The sequence below is a fragment of the Oncorhynchus gorbuscha genome, linkage group LG03 (assembly GCF_021184085.1).
Source record: "Oncorhynchus gorbuscha isolate QuinsamMale2020 ecotype Even-year linkage group LG03, OgorEven_v1.0, whole genome shotgun sequence".
In the NCBI taxonomy this organism is placed as follows: Eukaryota; Metazoa; Chordata; class Actinopteri; order Salmoniformes; family Salmonidae; genus Oncorhynchus; species Oncorhynchus gorbuscha.
The window spans coordinates 22416575-22435856 of record NC_060175.1 but is presented as its reverse complement, the minus strand read 5'-3'; the positions used below and the strand labels follow the sequence as shown (position 1 = coordinate 22435856).

General features: G+C 43.6%; 1 protein-coding gene across 4 annotated transcripts in view; it reads right to left on the bottom strand.

The window, feature by feature from the left end:
* Positions 1–18910, bottom strand: part of LOC124018907 (voltage-dependent calcium channel subunit alpha-2/delta-3-like) — an 85616-nt gene extending 66706 nt beyond the window's left edge. For 3 of the 4 annotated variants that reach the window (XM_046334238.1, XM_046334250.1, XM_046334245.1), the window contains exons 1-5: positions 18632–18910; positions 17606–17687; positions 9427–9543; positions 7062–7121; positions 927–1089 (exon numbers count right to left, since the gene is read on the bottom strand). In XM_046334238.1, the coding sequence (XP_046190194.1) occupies positions 927–1089; positions 7062–7121; positions 9427–9543; positions 17606–17687; positions 18632–18768 (559 nt within the window). In that variant the 5' untranslated portion in view covers positions 18769–18910. Of the gene's footprint in view, positions 1–926; positions 1090–7061; positions 7122–9426; positions 9544–10717; positions 10785–17605; positions 17688–18631 lie in introns of all 4 variants that reach the window. The other variant, XM_046334254.1, reaches the window with a different exon arrangement.
* Positions 18911–19282: the final 372 nt, after the last annotated feature.

Sequence of the window (19282 nt, the reverse complement as noted above, 5' to 3'; positions counted from 1 at the left end):
TCCGCCCTCTATCTCCGCCCTCTACCCACCTCCCTCTACCCCCTCCCTCTACCTACCTCCCTCTACCCCCCGCTCTCTACCAACAGCCCTCTACCCACGCCCTCTACCTCCGCCCTCTACCCCCCGCTCTCTACCCACCACCCTCTAGCCCCGCCCTCTACCACCGCCCTCGACCCCCGCTCTCTACCCACCGCCCTCTACCTCTGCCCTCTACCCCTGCTCTCTACCCACCTCCCTCTACCCCCGCTCTCTACCCCCGCTCTCTACTCACCTCCCTCTACTCCAGCCCTCTACCCCCGCCCTCTACCCACCTCTCTCTACCCCCGCCCTCTACCCCTGCCCTCTACCTCCGCCTTCTACCCCCGCCCTCTACCCACCTCCCTCTACTCCCCGCTCTCTACCCCCGCTCTCTACCCACCTCCCTCTACCCCCGCCCTCTACCCCCGCCCTCTACTCATCTCCCTCTACCTCCGCCCTCTACCTCCGCCCTCTACCCCCGCCCTCTACCTCCGCCCTCTACCCCCGCCCTCTACCCCCGCCCTCTACCCACCTCCCTCTACCCCTGCCCTCTACTACTTTTACTCAAGTAGTATTTTACTGGGTGACTTTTTACTTGAGTACTTTTTTACTTGAGTCATTTTCTATTAAGGTATCTACTCAAGTATGACAATTGGATACTTTTTCCACCACTGCGTTTCACTTTCTAAAATTGGAAATTAAATTATTTTCTTGAATTGACATGAAATGTACCCCAAACCTGCTTTTCACACAATTCAATAGATTTTTATTGTCCCAGAAGGACAATTTATTTGCCAACATGAACTCTTATGCCACCTCACGTGGGAGATTTCCTACTATTCCATATCCATATCTGCACACTTCAACTATTATGCACTATATTGGCAGTGATTTCTGAGTGTCCCTACCTTTGTTATACATGTTGGTGGGCACCTGCACCACACTGAGGCTGAGGTTGACTGACAGGTTGTTGAAGTGGTCGTTGGGTTCGAGGACAAACTCTCCTCCCAGTTCCACGTTGTTGCCCTCCTCATCCACCTCGTTGATCAGCACCGCGTTGAAGTACTCATACTGGGGAACAGACATGGTACACATAGAGTTTACAGAGTTAACATCCACATTGTTAATCAGCACTGCATTGAAGTACTCATACTGGGGAACAGACATGGTACACAGAGTTAACAGAGTTAACATCCACATTGTTAATTAGCACTGCGTTGAAGTACTCATACTGGGGAGGAATAGACACAGTGCAGATACTGTATATAGAGTTACAATCCAACTCAACAATCAGATCAGCACTGCGTTGAAGTACTCATACTGGGGAACAGACATGGTACACATAGAGTTAACAGAGTTAACATCCACATTGTTAATCAGCACTGCGGTGAAGTACTCATACTGGGGAACAGACATGGTACACATAGAGTTAACAGAGTTAACATCCACATTGTTAATCAGCACTGCGGTGAAGTACTCATACTGGGGAACAGGCATGGTACACATAGAGTTAACAGAGTTAACATCCACATTGTTAATCAGCACTGCATTGAAGTACTCATACTGGGGAACAGGCATGGTACACATAGAGTTAACAGAGTTAACATCCACATTGTTAATCAGCACTGCGTTGAAGTACTCATACTGGGGAGGAAAACAACAGAGAGTTAACGTCCATCTCCACCATCAGTTTCAATAGCCTCGTGGCTATGGAGTGGTACTGTATTTGTCTTGACAACCCAGACCCTGTTGAGAAAAACACAAAGTGTTACATAAAGGGACATCCTTTGTAATGAGGTCAAAATACATTACAACTGCACTTTGACACTATATTTATACAGTAACTATTTTTTATTTACTTAATTAGGCAAGTCAGTTGAGAACAAATTCTTATTTACAATGACGGCCTACTCCAGCCAAACCTGGACCAATTGTGCTTCGCCCTATGTGACTCCCAATTACGGACAGATGTGATACAGCCTGGATTTGAACCAGGGACTGTAGTGACACCTCTTGCACTGAGATGCAGTGCCTCAGACCGCTGAACCAGGGTGTCTGTAGTGACACTTCTTGCATGGCGATGAGGTGCCTTAGACCGCTGCTCCACTCGGGAACCAGAGTCAAGCTAAACATTTTTAAAATGAAGTGGAGGTTACAGAGCAGCATTCTAGCAGTGGAGGTGAGCTGTGCTGCTCAGCTCTCTGTCTGGATGATGGGGTTAATTAAGAGAACAATCAGACTTCTCTGAAGTGTAACTCTGCTTTGGGATTGGCCTGTTCTTCACAGTGCTGAACCCCTGGACCAGCTTAGAGGAGAGACTCTTTCATTCTGTCTAAGCAGCCTAGTTCTGAACTGACTGGCGCTGTTTGCCAGTGAAGGGCTTGGGGAGAGGCAGGGAGGGAGGGAGAGGAGTAGGGGGGTGTGATGGACTCTGTGGCGTACTTGGGGGAGGCCACACGGGCATCACCATAAAGCAGGGCCTGACAGCTCATACCATGCCTGGGCGCCCCTCTGACGGGCCGAGGAAGGTAGGGGGGGAGGAAGGGGGGAGGAGAGGAACGTGCATGCTCAGCAGAAGTGATAGGACTGTAGAGAGAGAGGCCCGTTAACCTTCAGCAGGGTTATTACTGTAGTGTAGAGCAGGCCAGGCCAGACAGGGGACACTGCGGCTCCACGGCCGTGACGCTCCATTGGCTCTTACTGTAGGTTACTGTACACCACTGCTGCAGCGAGACCCTGCCTACCGTACCAGCGCTGGCTGTATAGGTAGTTGCATGTGGGTCTAATACCCTCAACCCTGAATTTTTCACAATGTCCTTGCAAGCACGGTTCCATGCAGCAACTATGGGATGGATGCATAGCAAGGCCAGGAAGACTACAGTTTGGCATGGCTTGGCTTGTTTCAGTAGTGTGAAATGGGTCTAACTGGTTTAAACACGGGCTGACTGAGCTTGCTACATAAAGCTAATTAAAGGGCAGTGTGCGAGTTTCTTTTTTTTTCTCATCTTATTCAACTGTTTCCATGCACCTGTAACAAAGATAGCTCAGATGTGCAAGGGCCTTTTGAAATTGGAACTGCAGTGGGTCTTACTGGACCTCTTTGGAGGTCAATGTACCACATATGACAGAGTAGTCCAGCACCATTTCTCCATACTAACCCTTTGATCCTCAGACTGACCTTCAGGCAGCCAGAATGACTCATTGTAGACATCACTGAGACTACTCTGCATAGTAACGTACTTAACACAAATGTTGAACAAATACTGGAGCTAAAAAAGAAAGTACAGAAAGCTGTTGAGAGCTACTGTAGATTAATACAAGTATTTACACTACTTATACAGGCACATGTTAGAATATTATTTTACAGTTGTAAGTCATTTGACTTTAATTAGATTCTCTTTAGGTATTTTTTATGTTGAAACCAACATAAAACTATATACACATAAAACTATATACACTGTATCGAGTGGAAATTAAAAATTTAGTTCTACCTGAGGATATCAGATCATTTTTTAACATCAAACTCTGACGCACATTTAATAACAGCTTGCCGTTTTGACACCATGCATTTTTCACGCACCAAGACGTGATACGTTGGGTTTTCTCTTATCTACTCTCTGTCTCATTTTAAGACGGTGCTGTGATTTACATTGACCAGTGTTAGGCTATACAACCAGGGTTCAAGGGCGTGCAGGTGATGTGTGTGACAGCATGGTATACCGCAAGGTGAACTCTCTCTGTATCCGCTCATATGCTATCGATAACAGATCCCGCAAAATATGTTCAAATAATCATGTATTTTCACTGTTGTATTGTAGTTTATTGTATATTCGATGGGTTTCCGCAATTTACGTTTTTTGTTAAAGAGGAGAACCGTGTTTTGTAAGCAGCAGAAAAGTTTACTATTTAAAAGTCTGGCTACATTTGCTGATAAGCACAGCCTATATGAGAGTCCATTTTTGCAAGTCATAGTGACAACATTGAGCATCGAAGAAAAAAATCTGGTATACTGTAGAATTGTTGTATTAAAGATGAGCAATTCTGAAAATATTTTAACAGTTTTCTAGAGAGACGGGGGGCGGCGGAGTAGGCCTACCCTACATTTTTACAATAAAGAATAGGCGTTAGGATTTTACAATGAAAATGCGGGCATTAAGTTTGAGCAAGTTCACTGTAAAATAACTAGTCTGAATATAGCTTAAAGGAAAGAACGAAATATGTTTTACATTACCATGTAAAAAAAAATCGATGCACATTATTCGGCTTAAGCTACTGTATAGCGATTCAAAATGGGTGAATTTGGTTACCATTTTAAATAATAGTAAATAATTATTATCTAAAATACTAACCCTGTTATGTATGCACTAAAATATCTAACAATCACAGTAATAGCCTTCAAAACTGTGAAAATTAGTTATAAAGCTTATTATGCATGTTTAGCATATAGTGTAAACGTGTAGGCCTATACTGGAAATGTGTAGCTTACAGTAGATCTAAATATAACACTCCCAAAAAACAGGAAACCTTTTGCTCAATGACAATATGCTCTTAAATCATAAAACAATACAATAATGTGTTGTGGGCTACATAACTGCATTGTTATAAAGAAGATGAATATCACCACAGCAATGAACATACATAATCATCTGGTCACATTGAATCTGTAGTTGATTGTTATCCTCAAACTATAAACTACCAAATTTATGTTCTATAAAGGTAATAATGACCTTATCCAAATTCTTCCAATGTGTTAATATAATCACCAGAGAAACCTGCAAACTATGGGGTGATCACAGTGTATTCATATGATGTAAGTGCAGCTATTAACTGGGTGGCGACAAGTGATTTGTTGCCCAAGTGAGTTTCCAATCTTCAGGAAGAAAAGTGGAACAATGCACTGTGCATAAGAGTTCCATTTATCTTTGTCTACTGGAGAGAGAGAGAGAGAGAGAGAGAGAGAGAGAGAGAGAGAGAGAGAGAGAGAGAGAGAGAGAGAGAGAGAGAGAGAGAGAGAGAGAGAGAGAGAGAGAGAGAGAGAGAGAGAGAGAGAGAGAGAGAGAGCAATGAGTGAGGGAGGGAGGGAGGAAGGAAGAGAAAGAGGGAAAAAAGGAGAGAAGGAATGAAAGAAGGAAGGAGGGAGGGGAGAGGGTCCTGTATATTCTCAGTGTGACAGAATTACTGCAATTCCACTGCATAGGAAGAGAAGGCTTACTGCACCAAAGAAAATGAAAAAGAATCCAGCAATAACAGCTGTATAATGTATTTTACTGAGCACAATGGCTGTGCACAATGGCTGTGCGCTGGGCTGGGTTGTAACACACACGGGCATGGGAACCACACCTGAACACATACCGCAGCACACACAATGGGAATATTATATTCTCTTATATTTTATAAAGTATGAGGATGGATGAATTTATGAATATTTAATGTATGAAGTTGAAATAAACCAAAGACACAGCTGATTGTTGTTGCATGACATCCAATAATTTTGCTGTGTTGCATTACTCTTCATATCAGCGTACTATTTATAGCACTATGCTTCATGATGTGTTAGAAGATAACATCAGCATTCCTTGGGTGCGAGATTGCATTCAGAAAAAGAACATGTACCTCATTATTGTTAATGGTGCAGATATGTAATGGTATAAATGCATTATAATATAATCTGATTCCAGTGTGGTTGTCAGTGGGCGCTGACCATGGTGCTGAATTTACACTTGGATCTTGTTCTTTCCAATGGCAGTTTACTGAAATTGAAGCCACTCCCTCTTCAACAGTGTCAGGTTCACAGGCTACTTGTGAATGATGCTTACGCTTTAAATAAAAAAACAATCAGTGTGAGTTACCAGCCGCAGCATGGTATGGCGTTCTATGCAGCGTTGCTTATTAAAGAGGAATTATGTATCATCACTGTGACAGGGTATTAACAAGAAGGACACTGTCAATGCCAACAGCCACTATACTGTCCGTAACCCCTTCTATCACCTTGTCATAGACTAGCCCTTCTATCACCTTGCCATAGACTAGCCCTTCTATCACCTTGTCATAGACTAGCCCTTCTATCACCTTGTCATAGACTAGCCCTTCTATCACCTTGCCATAGACTAGCCCTTCTATCACCTTGTCATAGACTAGCCCTTCTATCACCTTGTCATAGACTAGCCCTTCTATCACCTTGTCATAGACTAGCCCTTCTATCACCTTGTCATAGACTAGCCCTTCTATCACCTTGCCATAGACTAGCCCTTCTATCACCTTGTCATAGACTAGCCCTTCTATCACCTTGTCATAGACTAGCCCTTCTATCACCTTGCCATAGACTAGCCCTTCTATCACCTTGTCATAGACTAGCCCTTCTATCACCTTGTCATAGACTAGCCCTTCTATCACCTTGCCATAGACTAGCCCTTCTATCACCTTGCCATAGACTAGCCCTTCTATCACCTTGCCATAGACTAGCCCTTCTATCACCTTGTCATAGACTAGCCCTTCTATCACCTTGTCATAGACTAGCCCTTCTATCACCTTGCCATAGACTAGCCCTTCTATCACCTTGTCATAGACTAGCCCTTCTATCACCTTGTCATAGACTAGCCCTTCTATCACCTTGTCATAGACTAGCCCTTCTATCACCTTGTCATAGACTAGCCCTTCTATCACCTTGCCATAGACTAGCCCTTCTATCACCTTGTCATAGACTAGCCCTTCTATCACCTTGCCATAGACTAGCCCTTCTATCACCTTGTCATAGACTAGCCCTTCTATCACCTTGTCATAGACTAGCCCTTCTATCACCTTGCCATAGACTAGCCCTTCTATCACCTTGTCATAGACTAGCCCTTCTATCACCTTGCCATAGACTACCCTTTCTATCACCTTGTCATAGACTAGCCCTTCTATCACCTTGTCATAGGCTACCCTTTCTATCACCTTGTCATAGACTAACGCTTATTTTATATCTCTCACTCTCTCTTCTGGACATCATGCTTCTTACTGTCTCTGTCTTCTACGCGCCATCTTATCCCCCCTGCCCCTCTCACCTGCAGCTCTGGGTTTTCCTCGTGCTGTAGATGTGCCTCTTCTGCTGCCTCCACCAGCCTCTGAAGGAGGGGGGCATAAGGGGGGGGAAGAGAGAGATATGGAGAGGGGATGAGATAGGGAGAGAGAAGGACAGAGGGGAAGCATCAACACACCAGCTCAACTCCAACCCATCCCCCATGATCAAGAGTTTTTTAAGGCCAGACACAATGTCAGAACATCTCAGTGGCTCCTATAGTTCCAGCCTGCTGCAGCGAGGCAGTGAATCTGCAGTAACAGAGGGCCAGACACAATGTCAGAGCATCTCAGTGGCTCCTATAGTTCCAGCCTGCTGCAGCGAGGCAGTGAATCTGCAGTAACAGAGGGCCAGACACAATGTCAGAGCATCTCAGTGGCTCCTATAGTTCCAGCCTGCTGCAGCGAGGCAGTGAATCTGCAGTAACAGAGGGCCAGACACAATGTCAGAGCATCTCAGTGGCTCCTATAGTTCCAGCCTGCTGCAGCGAGGCAGTGAATCTGCAGTAACAGAGGGCCAGAGAAATGAGGGCTGAGGAATGGCCCTGCCTGCCTACCTGCATAGCTGTTTGGAGCACAGCGACATGAGTTTGCTCTACTCCTGGTGCTCTGGCCACGGAACAGCCCAAGCCAAGTAATGTAAATGGTAGCTGGGATGGACAGAATGTCTAGTCAAAGACCTTTGACATCTTACAGTATTCAATCAATGTTTCCACACTTCAATGATATTTCACAAAACGAATAATGATAGAGTTATACATCAACTGTTAAAGGATTTGATGTTATTTAGTGATGCTCAGGTCATTCTTCTAATCCACTTCAAATGATAGCCCTAAGCACTGTGCTCAGCCTATCAATTACCTGCCTCCAAAAAGGATGCTCTTGCCTCTGAAAACAACATGAAAATCATACCAATAGGCATACAACAATGATGTGGTAAAAATGTCTCATCACCTAGGTTACTGTAGGCCTATGTTTCTGCCTAGCAAGGCCACTCACAGAAATATGCAGTGCAGTGAGTGAACTTATTGATTAGCATGGCCCAGTGTAGAACTGTAACCCACCACACGCAATAACCTGTACAACATTCCCCTCTTTCAAAGGTGCTTGCCTACGTGTTTTGGAAGAAATGCTGCCGTAGGCTTCTACAGTCGTCATCGCCGTTCTGGAACAGGTCATTAATAACTGTCAGGCATGTCAACTCAAACAGTAAACAGCTGTAGGCTATGGCATGAAGCAAACGCTTGTGTGACAGTTAAACTTAATTAATGTTTCATACCTAGATGCTGTCGTTAACAATATACATAGGCAATTGTAATGATGATAAAACCTCTAAGGTGCTAAATGTAAACAGATTTCTAGGGCTATTTTTGATGGGAAGGTATGTCAAACCATATCAAGTATTATTAACGAAAGTGAATTTCAAAACAGGTAGCCATACCACTCTAAAAATATGCAAGGCTCAGAAGGACTAGATCAATTTCATAAACACGAATTGGGCTACATTGTAATTGTTTTATATTCATTTTCATTTCCAATAGGCTTTCGCCACGGCAATGGTAGCCTATAGCCTATTGTCAATTGGTGACCATCGGAATTTCGTTAATTTGATATGACAATTTGATTGTTGCCAATTGAGAGATATCAGTTATTTTCTTTAGGCTAAGCAATAACAAAATAAGTCAACGAATGGGATTTTTATCATTTGCATCTGACGAAATAAGCCTAGGAAATGCAGTGCTTTCAAATCATTTTAATTTGTTCAGACCGAAACCATTTTTTCAATTTACAGCACTGTAATAATATACATTGAAATATTGCCTAATAAATAGAGAATGATACAAGCAAATGGGTCCACGCGGTAGAATTACAACCATGCAGGTAATACCGTACAGCGCAGTGAGATCTGGCCGTGCGAGATAAACGCTATCATCTCACACCAGCTTAACTATTAAAATAGGCTACTTGCACCGCTGCTGGATAAAATGCGACAGTGTAATTGTCATCCATAACAAACTTTAAATTTAAACCTGTGCTATGAATAGAAATGCACACCAAGCAGAAAACTTGAGGAATATAAACGAAATATACATTTCTGACCGTTGATATATATGGCCACCAGCTTACAATTGGTTATAACAGCTTCATTCACGGTTATGGATAGGCCTAAGGAAAATGCAAAATATGCTCCTAAATGTGATAATACTAATTATAATACTACATATAGATATTTTGTTGATAATTTTTAGATATTTAAAGTCTCCTCTTGTCAGTAGTCTAAATTAGGCCTACTTCCAGAAATCACAGCCTAATGAAGGGGAGACAAAAGGAAAGATACGACGATATTTGTACCCGAATGGCCTCCTTTTTCTTCCGGAACATCTCCTCCATCTTCTTCGATAGATTTTTGACCACTTTCATGCCATCAATTTCTTCCACTCGGACAGACTTTTCCAATTCTTTATATTTCTGTAAATGAAAGAGAAAATACGTTTTAACTCTCTAATACTTTGATACTGAATTAATCATCAGCTGGTGTTTGAGAAATTCAGAGTGAGTGTGTGTCACAAAGGATCACACGAACACTTCGAATACACATCTCATGTCAATGGGTTTTATTGGGTGGGTTAAGTCAATGAGCTCTGTGTTTTAGTAACAGAGAAGGTGAACCTTTGTTCTATCTGTTAATTCCACACACACACAGAACAATCCCTTAGCTTTCATATCCCTGCACCTCTGGAACCAGCAGAGTGTAACACTCCCTCCCGTGTATCTGAGGAGGGCTGGCAACCCTCAGATGATTGGATGATAAAACGTATCCTGTTTTATTATATGATTGATAGGCTTTATCTTGGCTGACAAGCTGTGGCTCGGGCTCTGGTTGGCTGCTGGGTGGGCTGTGGGCGGGCCTGGAAGTGAAGGCCACGCATGGTTAGAGGGTAATTGAAATGCAGTCAAAGCATGGGAGAAAGATAATAATGTGTCAGGCTTGGGCGCTTCTGGATAATGAACTACACTTCACATAATGCTGAGCCTGCAGGATACACTGCACCTGCACTGACAGAACAAAGCCCAACAGAACACACAAAGAGAATAGAACATAACATACACAACAACAAAAAACACACAGTCACACAAAATAATCATCTGAATATAACCTGCATGTCTCTCACGTCACGCACGCACACACACACACACACACACACACACACACACACACACACACACACACACACACACACACACACACACACACACACACACACACACACACACACACACACACACACACACACACACACACACACACACACACACACACACACACACACACACACACACACACACACACACACACACACGCACACGCACACGCACATGCGCACACGCACACGCACGCAGACACACACTGGGGTTCCCCTTGATAAAGATGAGCAAAAATGACTATATAAAATAAATAATTCAAATACTGCGCAATGTATGCTAAATAAATGTATGCTAAAAAATAGGGCAAATATATTATTTCATACTAATACAATTGCTCAGAGAGAGTTTTGGTTAACAAATAACAATTGTTTTTCTCAAAAAGGTATTGGTGAAAAAGTATTGACAGCCCTGTTTTAAATACTTTTCAAAACCTCACCTTGAGGATAAAGGCACCAACAGACAGCATGCGGCGACCGGGGTGGCCCATTAAGTTTCGATGAAGCCTAGGCGGGGGTGAAATTCTATTCAGATGGAGGGGTCTTTAGTTTAGTTTATTAATTTGACCATTTAAAAAAACAAGCACACATAAAACGTAAAAGCCATACATGAATATGAATATGAAAATAATCATGAATAAAATAATCTAGGATAACACACAATAAAGTCTGGGACTTATTTCCATTGTGGTCCTCTTGAGACAAGATGGCTAGACAAGATGGAACACAGTATGGCAGTGAAATATTAAAACAAAAACATAGAAGAAGAACATTATCTCATCATTCCAGTTACATCATAGGGGTTATTCATATGGGCACAGAGGACATCAAACGTATTTTTACTTTATGTTCAAAGCTGCCCAGAGAGGACATTGTTTTTATAGGCAGAGGCAACTCATTCCATTCTGAGGCTCCAGTATACAAGGAAGTACCTTTCCCAGCATTACTCATGAACCTGTATAAGCACACAACACCTGATCTGGTGCTGTGATTGTGTGCATCCCTAACACAAGGAAAGTAAATCACTTAGATATCTGGGTGCAGGACCAAAAATACTCCTGTAAACCAAACCTAGTCTAATCTGGGACACCCTAGTCTCAACAGGCAGCCAGTTTAGTTCCTGAAAGCAGCTCCTGCCTATGTGAGTATGTGGACTCACCTTCAATACTACCCTGATCAGCTTATTCTGGGCTATCTGGAGCTTCCCCTACACAATTTCAAATCAAATCAAAGTTTATTTGTCACATGCGCTTAATACAACAGGTGTAAACCTTACAGTGAAATGCTTACTTACAGGCTCTAACCGATGGTGCCAAAAAAGGTATGTGTGTGTGTGTGTGTGCGTGCGTGCGTGTGTGCGTGTGTGTGTGTGTGTGTGTGTGTGTGTGTGTGTGTGTGTGTGTGTGTGTGTGTGTGTGTGTGTGTGTGTGTGTGTGTGTGTGTGTGTGTGTGTGTGTGCGTGCGTGTGTGTGTGTGTGTGTGTGTGTGTGTGTGTGTGTGTGTGTGTGTGTGTGTGTGTGTGTGTGTGTGTGTGTGTGTGTGTGTGTGTGTGTGTGTGTGTGTGTGTGTGTGTGCGTGCGTGTGTGCGTGCCTTACCAGGCAGTGATGCAACCGGTCAGGATGCTCTCGATATTGCAGCTGTAGAACCTTTTGAGGATCTCAGGACCCATGCTAAATCTTTTTAGTTTCCTGAGGGGGAATAGGCTTTGTCGTGCCCTCTTCACGACTGTCTTGGTGTGTTTGGACCAATCTAGTTTGTTGTTGATGTGGACACCAAGGAATTTGAAGCTCTCAACCTGCTCCAATACATCCCCGTCGATGAGAATGGGGACGTGCTCGGTGTTCCTTTTCCTGTAGTCCACAATCATCTCCTTAGTCTTGGTTACACTGAGGGATAGGTTGTTATTCTGGCACCACCCGGCCAGGTCTCTGACCTCCTCCCTATAGGCTGTCTCGTCGTTGTCGGTGATCAGGCCTACCACTGTTGTGTCATCGGCAAACTTAATGATGGTGTTGGAGTCATGCCTGGCCATGCAGTCATGGGTGAACAGGGAGTACAGGAGGGGACTGAGCACGCACCCCTGTGGAGCTCTAGTGTTGAGGATCAGCGTGGCAGATGTGTTGCTACCTACCCTCACCACCTGGGAGCGGCCTGTCAGGAAGTTCAGGATCCAGTTGCAGAGGGAGGTGTTTAGTCCCAGGATCCTTAGCTTGGTGATGAGCTTTGAGGGTGGTGTTGAACGCTGAGCTGTAGTCAATGAACAGCATTCTCACATAGGTGTTCCTTCTGTCCAGGTGGAAAAGGGCAGTGTGAAGTGCAATAGAGATTGCGTCATCTGTGGATCTGTTTGGACGGTATGCAAATTGGAGTGGGTCTAGGGTTGTTTAAAGGTCTTACTCACGTCGGCTACAGAGAGAGTGATCACACTGTTGTCCAGAACAGCTGATGCTCTCATGCATGCCTCAGTGTTGCTTGCCTCGAAGCGAGCATAGAAGTGATTTAGCTCGTCTGGTAGGCTCGTGTCACTGGGCAGCTCGCGGCAGTGCTTCCCTTTGTTGTCTGTAATAGTTTGCAAGCCCTGCCACATCCGACGAGCATCGGAGCCGGTGTAGTGTGATTCAATCTTGGCCCTGTATTGACGCTTTGCCTGTTTGATGGTTCGTCTCAGGGCATAGCGGGATTTCTTGTAAGCTTCCAGGTTAGAGACCCGCACCTTGAAAGCAGCAGCTCTACCCTTTAGCTCAGTGCGAATGTTGCCTGTAATCCACGGCTTCTGGTTGGGGTATGTACGTACAGTCACTGTGGGGACGACGTCCTCAATGCACTTATTGATAAAGCCAGTGACTGATGTGATGTATTCCTTAATGTCATCGGAAGAATCCCGGAACATGTTCCAGTCTGTGATAGCAAAGCAGTCCTGTAGTTTAGCATCTCCTTCATCTGACCATTTTTTCCTAGACCGAGTCACTGGTGCTTCCTGCTTTAATTTTAGCTTGTAAGCAGGAATCAGGAGGATAGAGTTGTGGTCGGATTTACCAAATGGAGGGCGAGGGAGAGCTTTGTACGCGTCTCTGTGTGTGGAGTACAGGTGATCTAGAATTTTTTTCCCTCTGGTTGAACATTTAACATGTTGATAGAGATTTGGTAGAACTGATTTAAGTCTCCCTGCATTAAAGTCTCCGACCACTAGGAGCGCTGCCTCTGGGTTAAGTGGTTTCCTGTTTGCTTATTTCCTTATACAGTTGACTGAGTACAAAAAGTATAGCTGAGAACTCTCTAGGCAAGTAGTGTGGCCTGCAGTTTATCACTATATACTCAACTTCAGGCGAGTAAAATCTAGAGACTTCCTTAGATTTCGTGCACCAGCTGTTGTTTACAAATATGCACAGACCGCTCCCCCCCTCCTCGTCTTTCCGGAGTGTGCTGTTCTATCCTGCCGGTGCAGCGTGTATCCCGCTAGCTGAATATCCATGTCGCCATTCAGCCATGATTCCGTGAAACATAGGATATTACAGTTTTTGATGTCCCGTCCCCCATCCAGCTCTACTTCCTCTGCGTCGCTCCCTCTCGCAAATAATTGTGTCTGCCCTGTGGGTTGTTTGGAGAATATCATGTGAGTCCTGCTTGCTGCTGTTGTTGTTGTTGTTGTTGAAGAAATCTTTGTCTAATCCGAGGTGAGTGATCGCTGTCCTGATATCCAGAAGCTCTTTTCTGACGTAAGATACGGTTGCAGAAACATAAAGTACAAAATAATTTATAAATATCGCGGAAAAAACACATAATAGCACAATTGGTTAGGAGACCTTAAAACGGCGCCCATCTCCTCTGACGCCATCTTCGATCTTAGGTCTGGATATAGAAATAATTGCTTCAGTTTTCCCTAAGTGCAGATATAGCTTATTATCTCCAAACCATTTTCTAATGTTAGTAAGCTCTGTGCTAAGCTATGCTCTCCAACATAGTTTTACTTTGTGAGACACCAGAAGTGTAGAGTCATCCGCATAAAAGACGGCAAGAACAAGCACCTTTCATAACGTTAATATACAATTAAAAACAGCAGAGGCCCAAGTACGCTCCCCTGCGGAACGCCACAACTCATTGGTTTTGCCTGAGACAGTGAACCATTAACCTCTACTACTTGCTCCCTTCGGCGGTGTTCGTGCCTGTGGAAGCTGTTAAACCGAGCCATAGAAAATATCATTCTGCTCTATTATTCAAGCAGCGCTGTAGTTGTTGACCAATCACAGTTGAAAATGTGGCCTGCGTGGTGGTACTTCAGCAAGAATGTCCAATTTGCCCACTCCAGCTAGCTAGCTGGCAGTTTACAGAGTCATGTCTAACGATTAAAAATAAATGTTTTCTAATAGATTTTTTGATAAATAATTTCTGTTGCATGTAAATACATTTTTATGCATGCATATGGTGTGAAAGTGATCATTTTTTTGCATGTCAAAATTTTGCATGTTATTTATTTTGTTGCTATGGTCACTGGCAGTTGGCACCATCCTGTGTGAGAGAATGGGGCTGGACGGATGGTGCTATTTTGTGTATTTATTTGTGCTGATCCTAACTTGTTTCGTACATCATTTTTCCGCCATCGTTTCCTATGACAAAAAGAGCTTCTTGAAATCAGAACAGCTATCACTAACCTTGATTTGGACAAGGACTTCTACTTCAATAAGTCAGAGGCGAAAGACATATTGATTATCCTGGACCAGGCCCAAATCTCTGAAGGAGGAGCAGACGGCGCTATAGAAGCCGACGTGTGGGATACCTGACGAGACTACTCGGAGAGTTGATTTGTGGATTCTGATGTATGCTTGGGGTTATTGTCTTGGTGGAAGATCCATTTGCAGCCAAGTTTCAACCTCCTGACAGAGGCAACCAGCGTTTTGGCCACTGGGTAAAGTTCATGATGCTGTTGACCTTAACAAGGTCCCCAGGACCAGTGGAAGCAAAATAGCCCCATAACATCAAAGATCCACGACCATATTTTACAGTAGGTTTGGGGTTCTTTTCTGCTCATTCATTCTCATTTCGACACCAAACCCACCACTGGTGTGCGTGGCCAAAGACCTCTCTCTATTTTCATGTCATCCAACAGATATAAATGTCTTTGCTAAATGGCATTTGCACTTGGATTGGAACCGGTGCCTTGGTCAGTTTACATGAAAATAGAGCTCTTTGGCCACGCACACCATTGGTGGGTTTAGCGTCGAAATGAGAATGTATGAGCAGAACACACACATACATACACAAATCCCAGTACATGGGGTGAAATTGACCCAGGAAAGGGAAGAGTGTGGGCCGGCAGTGGCTCGGAACAGTTCATTTCACGCCTGTCCTCCCTTCCTCCCCCTACCCCCACCCCTCCCCAGTCATCAGGGAGAGGTTAAACCCCATCCATCAACAGAACTGATGATGTTTATTGATTAAGGTAATGACTGATGTGTAGATGAGGCCTGACCGAACCCAAGCCTGAGGAGCTGTCACACAGACACACACACAGCCTCCTGTCTGTATCCATATTCCTGTTCTGTTGTCCATACAGCAGCTCAGCTCTGTGTGGAAATCTACTAATTCCCCATAATAAACCACCTAATGATCATCCTTAATGATCAGCCCTAAAACCATCCAGCCGTGCCTCTCTCTCTACACCTCGCCTCACTGGCCCCTGCAGGTCTAGAGGCCTGCTGATTGGATGAAAGGTGTCCTACACCAGTCATGCATCTGTGAACGGGAACATGAGGAAAGTGCTTACATACACAGAAAGAAAAACAACTGCTGGGGACATTTAACCTCTGAGTGTTCTGTTCTCACACAAGATCAGCTGGGGATGTTAATACAGTCAAAAGGTAGGCAGACACTCCCATCCAACACATAAACACAAGCACACACACTACCTGTATACTGCTACAGTGTTGGATGTTAGAGTATTGCAGCAGCAGCCTGGTGCTGAGCTAAGCTCCACATTATCAGAAAATGAGAGACTGATGAACAGAGCTAAATGGGGATATGTATCTCCTCATCACCACTGACTTCACACTCAATCACATTACACAACCGACCACTTACATACAGTACAGTATGTACTGTGTGAATGTAACATATCCGGGTCGTATTCACTAGGAACCAAACGGACTGAAACAGGGAGGGACTACCTGAACTTGTCCAAATAAGAAACTCTATTTTCCTAGCCAAATATTTTTTGTTGCAAAATGTTTTGCTACAGTTTATTACAGTGTGCACTAATGATTATGACCCATGTTTTCCATCAAACTTATTTCAAAATGCTGCAAGTCTGCAATATTTTTTTTATTTAAATGCAGCGTTTAATTAAAGCTCAATTGAAGGAAAGGAGCATAAAATCTGTTGGAATAAAATGACTGTCAACATTCAGGTGTAAGCACATAGGGCCATATGGCCAAGTTTTAAATCAATCCATCTGCTTTCCCATAACGTATGCACATTAGTGCTCAGTTCTGATGCTGTGAGTTCATTACAGTACAAATAGTGCTTAAACTTCAAAATGCCCACATTGCCAAGATAACACAAACTCTGTACTTTTACAGTACTGCAGCCAGTGCTCTGGGTCCAGCATTCGGTTTGCAAGATTCCAGAAATCCTGGTTGAAGGATTCACAATTTTCTGCTTATTCCCTTCTGATTCTGCGAATCTTCCAACCAGGATTTCTGGAAAACCTGGGAATTTTTGGAAAGATTACACATTTTTGCAACCCTATCCAACATACAGTATAGTACATTGTCTCCACTTGGATGACAGGTGCTGTAGTGTTCAAACCATAACCTCTGTACACACTGGGGAGCACATGGCTGCTGCCAAGTGGTCATTTACTTTCACTTAGGGGCTTTTCTCTGCAAACCCATATCTCTTTCTCTCTCTCTTCTTCCCACTCTCTCTCTACCCCACCCATTGCCTCCAGCCCATCCCACCCCATCCCAACCCATCACAGCCCATCACACTCAACACACTCTTATTCAATTTGTCTCCTTGTCACATTGATATCCTGGGGTTGAAACTCTTTACTCCAGAGAGTGAACTGGAGATGAGATGAGAGAAGAACCCGTGCTGTGGTTAATGGGCTGTATCCAGTACACCCCCCCCACACACACACACACACAGATGGAGAGATGGGGCCCTGATCCACACACCTGAGTCCTTTCATACACAACACATCAGTATTCAGCTGGGACACAGAAATGTGTCAGCAGCCATTAAATGGAAATGCAGCATTACACCATATACTGTGTGTGTGTCTGTGTGTGTGTATAGGAATGAGATTAAGATTGAGGAAAGAAAGAGATACCTTCTGCAGCAGCTGGGATCCAGAGTATTTTGCAGAAATTGATTTAATTTCTCCACCAAACGCTGAGGCCCATAACTTCACCCTGGAAACCAACAGAACATTTCTATATTGTTATTATACCAGTTCAGGTGAACACCGGACATTCTGTGACATTACACACACATTTTAATAACGTACAGCTGAGATAACAAGAAAACACAAACTGCACCAGAAATTTCTAAACAAATTTCTAAAAATTAAATCATAGATCCATGGATATCTAGAAGTTGTTTGTGTGTTATATGGCTGGTTTGAGTATAAACTATTTTCTTGAAGATACTCCTGTTTTTAAAAAAAACACAAGACCCTCATATAAGAAATACATTGTTTTGAGGTGTGTTGAATTTGCCTCCATCAACAATATGCCAAATACACTAGACCTACATTGTAGATAAGTGATCTCATTCAATGTAGCGGTTTATTCATGTTTGCTTGGTGTTTATGATGTGTTATAAATTGATAGTTTATGAAGCTAAAGTTGATGCAAACTTTTGTCTAAAGCCTTCCTTAAACTGTACATTGTAGACTGTGGTGTCTCTATGCAGACCAAAGTACAGCACTCTGGGTTAACATCCACAAATGAACATGGTTTTGTATACAATCAGTTTAAAATAAAGACATCTGTACATTTAAATAGTGTGTACATTTCATATATGATGATATATGATTCATTTGTTGTTCTTATGCCAGATATGATCTATCTATAACAGCAATAGACTTGGGGTTAGGGTAGAGAAGTCTATAGTTGGTCATTATTTATTAGACACCAACACTAATAAATAAATAAATAACAAAAACGATGTATTATTAGTGTTATGCAGTTGTGGTTACATTGTTATTACATGATGATGTTTTCGGCTTGTTTATCATTTTTACTATTACAAATCTACTGCTTACACACTTCAGGAAATATAACTGAAAAACTCAACAACATGTGGTGTAACTATTGAGTACCTAAAATGTTAAGATATGACATCCTCCACTCACACTGAGAGAGGAATCCCTTGCGGGGACCCTTTCACTTCCGCCACTGCCGTGCCCAGTATAATCCAGAACAGGAGGAAGCTGGCGCAGTACACGTGCGAAACGAGGATCTTCCAATTCCACAGCATCTTCACGAGCATTCCCGACCACGGATCCTGGCACAATGGCTAGTACCTCTCTAGTCCCGAAAACGCACTCAGCGCGAAAAGCGGCAGCCCCTGTTACCGGCACATATTTATCAGTTTCCCCCCCCTGCGCCAGTCCCGCATCCAGTTGTCACTCCTGAAGGGACCCGCGTGCTGAAAGAGAGCGTTGACCTATGAATATGGGCACAAACCGCTCACCACCAGAGGGCAGAGAGAGAGAGAGAGAGAGAGAGAGAGAGAGAGAGAGAGAGAGAGAGAGAGAGAGAGAGAGAGAGAGAGAGAGAGAGAGAGAGAGAGAGAGATAATGCACGCAGAGCAGAATTAGACCGATACCCGCGAATGATCTAAATCCAAAAAAAGAGCCGTTAAATTCTACAACCATGTAAAAAGAAGCGATTCCCAAACCTTCCATTACAAAGTCATCACCTACAGAGAGATTAACCTGGAGAAGAGCCCCGAAGCAAGCTGGTCCTGGGGCTCTGTTCACAAACACATACCAGGACAGCAA